General features: G+C 44.1%; 1 protein-coding gene across 1 annotated transcript; it reads left to right on the forward strand.

Moving 5' to 3' along the window:
* The first annotated feature begins 710 nt into the window (after positions 1-710).
* Positions 711-5,528, forward strand: LOC134408180 (potassium voltage-gated channel subfamily A member 2). The gene is made up of 2 exons (XM_063140333.1): positions 711-1,473; positions 2,871-5,528. Exon 2 carries the CDS (start codon positions 3,014-3,016, stop codon positions 4,511-4,513), a length of 1,500 nt encoding a protein of 499 aa, XP_062996403.1. The 5' UTR covers positions 711-1,473; positions 2,871-3,013; the 3' UTR covers positions 4,514-5,528.
* The last annotated feature ends 483 nt before the right edge of the window (positions 5,529-6,011 follow it).

Below are 6,011 nucleotides of genomic sequence, written 5' to 3' on the forward strand. Positions count from 1 at the left end.
GTATTTCGATTGAAAAGGGTAAATCAAAGACGGCCTTTCCCTCAATGCATGCACCTGTGCCTTCAGACATCATGCCGAACATTCTGTAGTGTGTGGCATGCATCATACCTGCCCTGAGATTAATTCCAACCTGGTCCCCCCTTGCATGCATTTGCCTGATGTGCTGCCTTCACCCCCTGCAAGGACCCCAATAAATCTTGATTAGCCATATCTCTTTGCATGAGACCCCCATCCCCATGCACTGCAAAGCAAGGATGTATGAAATATTATAACAGAGCACTCAGATTGGGGGAAGGGGAAGAGGTATTGGGAAAATGTTACACACACAGATGACACGATAACATCATTACTAAGATGTGGCGATCTATATTAAAGCCAACATAAAAATTAACTTGCTGGAAGCTTAATATTTTGGGCACTGATTGCTCATCTTGACTTTTTGTAATATTGGGTGTTGGTGGGGAAATGATTAAAAAAACCACTAAGGTTGGATTTGTTTTGTTCCATTTTGTGCACATAAGGTTGGTTGTAAACTACGCTTACCATTTCACATTCAGAAATATTGCCTTAAAAACCCTTCGTTCCCAAGAGGGGAGGATTCTCTTAGCAATTCAAAGGAGGAGGAGGAAGAGGGAGAGGGAAAGGGAGGGAGGGAGAGGGAGAATGGAACATATGATAACCTTCTATGATTTTGCAATGGCAAACAAGGGGTTAAGTATAGCAGTTGAAGGCTGCAAGCTTTGTCAGGGTTGTACTATTTTTCTAATGCATAAGGAGAAGGGAGGCCAGGAGTCAGGAGACAGGGGAGAAATCCAGTGAAAGGAGAACCTGAAGACACAGCCTGAAGGGATGAGGATGGTGTTAGGCACCGGGAAGGATAAGGGGTCAGGTGCGTGCAAAAATCTCTGGTTTAGGGACTAAGGCTAAAAGATGGTATTTCACTTGCCTCCCCTCCCTTCGTTCTTGAATCCTGGCTGTGAGTGGGTAAGGAAGGCGGCTGTCTACTGCTGAGGATAGGATGCCAGGGAGTCTCTCTTGGGGAGGAAAAAACCTTTGGTTGGGCTTAGCAACAACAAGAAGAAAAAAAGCAGTATCCAGAGAAGAGAACCGAATAGCCTCCCGTGGTTATCCGTGAGCTGAACATCCACTCAGCCAAGCCAGAGGCTGGACAGCCGGCAATGCAGCATTGTGCTAAGGACATGGGAATCGCAGGGGGCATTTCTGGCTGAGACCTCGAGCCCACATGGGGTCTGCCTCAGGTGCTTAGGGTCGAATCTTTCCAGGATGTGTCCTGCATGCAGAAGGAAGGCCACTGCTTCCTTGATGTGGACCTGGCTGCAGCTGGGTGAGCTATGTGCGACGGAGAGCATGATGCACGTTTTCTTCTGCTGAGACGGAAGACCACAAGAGAGACCACACTGCAGAGGACCCTGCACCAGCCAGGCTGCGTGAACGACATTGATGCCGAATGGTGTGTAAGACTACCCCTTCTCTGTCTTCAACAACATACATCTCTCTCTCTCTCTCTCTCTCTCTCTCTCTCTCTCTCTCTCTCTCTCTCTCTCTCTCTCTCTCTCTCTGTGTGTGTGTGTGTGTGTCTGCTCTCTCTCTCTCTCAATCTCTCTCTCTCAATCTCTCTCTCTCTCTCTCTCGCTCGTGTGTGTGTGTGTGTGTGTGTGTGTGTGTTAGACAGAAAAAGATACACAGAGAGATGTAGCTGTGTTTTTCCTGCTGTCACAATTCCTCTCCTCATTTCATCTAGGATAGCTAGAGAGGTTGCAATGCAGCTCAGGGAGGGAAGGGCTGCGTTTGAAAACTGGGTCTTTGCAGATGCTGTTTTAAAGCCCTGCCAGTCCTATCTTACTGCTGGTTTTCCAGGCAACGTCACACCTCTTGAGGACACTGGGGACATCAGGGTGTTCTTTTTGCTGAGTGTGGCATCTTCCCACTATCATACAGAAGCATTTCTATTCAGGCAGACACTGCCCTGAAGAAAGGGCTGCAACAGCTACCAAGAATCCTTTCCTTTGTCATATCCCTACCTCAATACCTACCTTCCTTCCTTCCTTCCTTCCTTCCTTCCTTCCTTCCTTCCTTTCTTTCTTTCTTTCTTTCTTTCTTTCTTTCTTCATGACTTACCATATTGTCAGAGGAACTTATGGGAGTGTTTCTCTCTAAGGTCAGATAACTGGTGTCAGAAATGCTGAGTTATCCTCTGCCAGGTAATGTGAGTTGGTTTTCCCCCCTTTCTTTTTTCCTTTGCTATTATTCCTTAGGCAATTACAGGAGAGGTGCTTCAGCATAGAAATGCAGCAAGGGAAGGCAGCAAAGATAGCACTTGCAAACTAAAAACATAACTCAGGCGGAAGCACGGGGAGGGTGAGGGGGGAGTCAAGGGAGACTGCGCTGCACAACTTGAAGATAAAATCAAGAATGCAGCATGTTAAATGTGCAAAATGATGTTTGATGCAACAGCGTGTTGGATGCTTAACTCTACCTCAGAGCCACCAGGGTATTCCTAGAGGGGGATGCTGAAGACTCAGGTGCCGCATGGGTAAATCTTAACGCTTCAATGCAGGAACAAAGTCTGGGCAGTCTCTGAAGTTCTTGGAATAAACTGTGTTGGCTGTGAAAAACAAGTTGTGATTTGGTGCTTGCTAGTTAAGAAAACTTTTCCCATTTCTTCTTGCATCCCTTAAACTTTCCCTAAATGGCACAGCATGGGCATATGAGAGTTTCCTCCCCTTGCACCTGAGGGTACACTGAGGAGGCAAATTAAAACCAACCAAGGCAATATGTGTGAAGTATGCATGCGGAATTTCTTTGGAATGTGAGTGGAAATGCTCATATTATTTATTTCTCTCTTTCAGGTGGACGGGCTTTTTTGATCTCCTCTCCACGTTTTCATGAGCCACTCCCAAGCCCATGTGTATACCCATCCAGTGGATATTAGAGTCCCTGTGAACCTTACCCCACCCCGACATTCAGGAAAGTTTTGATTAAAGGCCCAAATATGACCGTTGCTACTGGAGACCCCACGGATGAAGCAGCAGCTTTGCCTGGTCACCCTCAGGACACCTATAATCCAGAAACTGATCATGAATGCTGCGAGAGGGTGGTCATTAACATCTCGGGACTGCGGTTTGAAACACAGCTTAAGACACTCGCTCAGTTTCCAGAGACTTTGTTAGGAGACCCGAAAAAGAGAATGAGATATTTCGATCCTCTCCGGAATGAGTATTTCTTTGACCGAAACAGACCCAGCTTTGATGCTATTTTGTATTACTACCAATCTGGTGGCAGGTTAAGGCGGCCTGTTAATGTGCCCTTGGACATCTTCTCAGAAGAGATCAGGTTTTATGAACTTGGGGAAGAAGCTATGGAGATGTTTCGGGAGGATGAAGGTTACATCAAGGAAGAAGAACGGCCTTTACCAGAGAACGAGTTTCAGAGACAAGTGTGGCTACTCTTTGAGTACCCAGAAAGCTCTGGACCAGCTAGGATTATAGCAATTGTCTCTGTCATGGTCATTTTGATTTCAATTGTGAGCTTCTGCCTGGAAACTTTGCCTGTGTTCCGGGATGAGAATGATGAGATGCATGGCAGCAGTAGCAACCCAAGCCCTTATTCCAATAGCACGATGGGGCATCAACAGCAAACATCTTTCACAGACCCCTTCTTTATAGTTGAGACACTCTGCATCATTTGGTTCTCTTTTGAATTCTTGGTGAGATTCTTTGCCTGCCCCAGCAAAGCTGGCTTTTTTACCAACATCATGAACATCATCGACATTGTAGCCATCATCCCATACTTCATCACACTTGGAACAGAACTGGCTGAGAAACCAGAAGATGGCCAGCAAGGCCAACAGGCAATGTCTCTTGCCATCCTTCGAGTGATTCGTCTGGTGAGGGTGTTCAGGATCTTCAAACTCTCCCGGCACTCCAAGGGATTGCAGATCCTCGGACAAACCCTTAAGGCCAGCATGAGGGAGCTAGGCCTCTTGATATTTTTCCTCTTCATTGGGGTCATCCTGTTCTCCAGTGCTGTCTACTTTGCAGAGGCTGATGAGAGTGAATCTCAGTTCCCCAGCATTCCTGATGCTTTTTGGTGGGCTGTGGTTTCCATGACAACAGTTGGCTATGGAGACATGGTCCCCACAACCATAGGTGGGAAAATAGTTGGCTCCTTGTGTGCCATTGCAGGTGTATTAACAATTGCCTTACCAGTGCCGGTTATAGTGTCCAATTTCAACTACTTCTATCACCGTGAGACAGAGGGAGAGGAGCAAGCTCAATACTTGCAAGTCACCAGCTGCCCAAAGATCCCTTCTTCCCCTGACCTAAAGAAAAGCAGAAGTGCCTCCACTATTAGTAAGTCTGATTATATGGAGATACAAGAAGGTGTGAATAATAGCAATGAGGACTTTAGAGAGGAGAACTTGAAAACAGCCAATTGCACCCTAGCTAACACAAACTATGTTAATATAACCAAAATGCTAACTGATGTCTAGCTAATGATAATAATAATAATAAAAAGGAACCCTAATAACATATTTAAAACTCGAGTGGAACAACTGCAGATGTTGCATAATACCTTGCATTGTAGTTAATACAATATGTTCTACAACATGTATTGGTTCTGCATGGGAAGCAATAGTTGTGTAAGTGACTCTTTTTAACATTTGATGCTCAATAAGCTTTCATGTGATCCTTTTTTTCCAGCACAGATTTCTGGGTTTCCAAGTATATGGAGCATTTAAGGCAAAATTATGTCACAATATCAAATGAAAGGCATTGGAGAAAAACAAAACCAACAATCTCCCCATGTAAACAACAGTAACTACCAAATGCCAACTAGATACGTATCGTTTAATATAGAACTCAATCCATGCAAAAAAATATATATATATCCCAAGGAAATAATATGCAGCTATACATCATTCTAGCTTTCCAGCTTCAGGAATTATACAAAAGGTCATGCATAGTTTAATTAATGGAACATCCGTCCAAATTACTTTAAGGTTCAGATTTCCAGATCAGAAATGCCAAAGGGAGAATATACCATGCAGGGTCATGCTTCTGAACAAAAAATGCTGCATTGGATTCATCCACTGCAGCATGTCAGTGTGAGGCTCGCAGGAGGCACTGTTTAGTAGGACATTTTCTGTTGCTTTGGTAGAGATACACCAAGAGCCTGGAGACATTAAAAACACACACATACACATGCATTCTTGCTGGTTTGGGGGTCACCAACATATTCAGAACTGAAAAGCATCTTGTTTCAAATGCTGGAGCAACTAAGCTGTGGCCTAGAATATATTTATACTGCAGTGAAATTTAACCAGTATTACAGTACAGCTGCATGGATATTTGTTGCATGGATCTTAATATTTAATACACAAAAATATATCTATTTTCTTAAGTAGACAATAGTATACCTGTTTATAGTGTCTCTAGATTCTCCAGTGGCTTGAAGGAGATTCATGGACATAAAAGAAAAATAATAATAATCATAAAGGGATTGGATGGGGGAAGGGAGTATACTGCTGAGCACAAATTTGTTAAGCAAGGCAAATGCCCCAAGTGTTTGCTTGCACGAGTGTACAAGCGAAGGAAGGTGATGTGAAGAGTACGCACCTGTCTTCCGCATGTTGGGAGCAACTGGTAATTAATTAATAGTATCATATGCAGAGATCTGCAGCTGACCAGAGAAGGCGAAATGTTCAGGCATATTTGTGGTTAAAAGATCTTTGAATGACACTGGCAAGCAAATGTTAAGCAAACATTTGATAAATATATAAGATCAGAGCCCACAGAGATTGCCGGTAGTACGTAGAAGTGTACACAGTTTGAGCTTCACAGCTAGGGTACAGAGTACCAGTGACTTCATCTGAACTATGTTGACTTGCACCAGATCTGACTTTAAGTTTTTAATGCATTTTCTGGCAGTGTGTGGGTTTATGGAATAATTGCCAGGCCAAGGTCACTGATTCGGGTATGGGAAAATGT

This window comes from Elgaria multicarinata, chromosome 1 (genome assembly GCF_023053635.1).
Source record: "Elgaria multicarinata webbii isolate HBS135686 ecotype San Diego chromosome 1, rElgMul1.1.pri, whole genome shotgun sequence".
In the NCBI taxonomy this organism is placed as follows: Eukaryota; Metazoa; Chordata; class Lepidosauria; order Squamata; family Anguidae; genus Elgaria; species Elgaria multicarinata.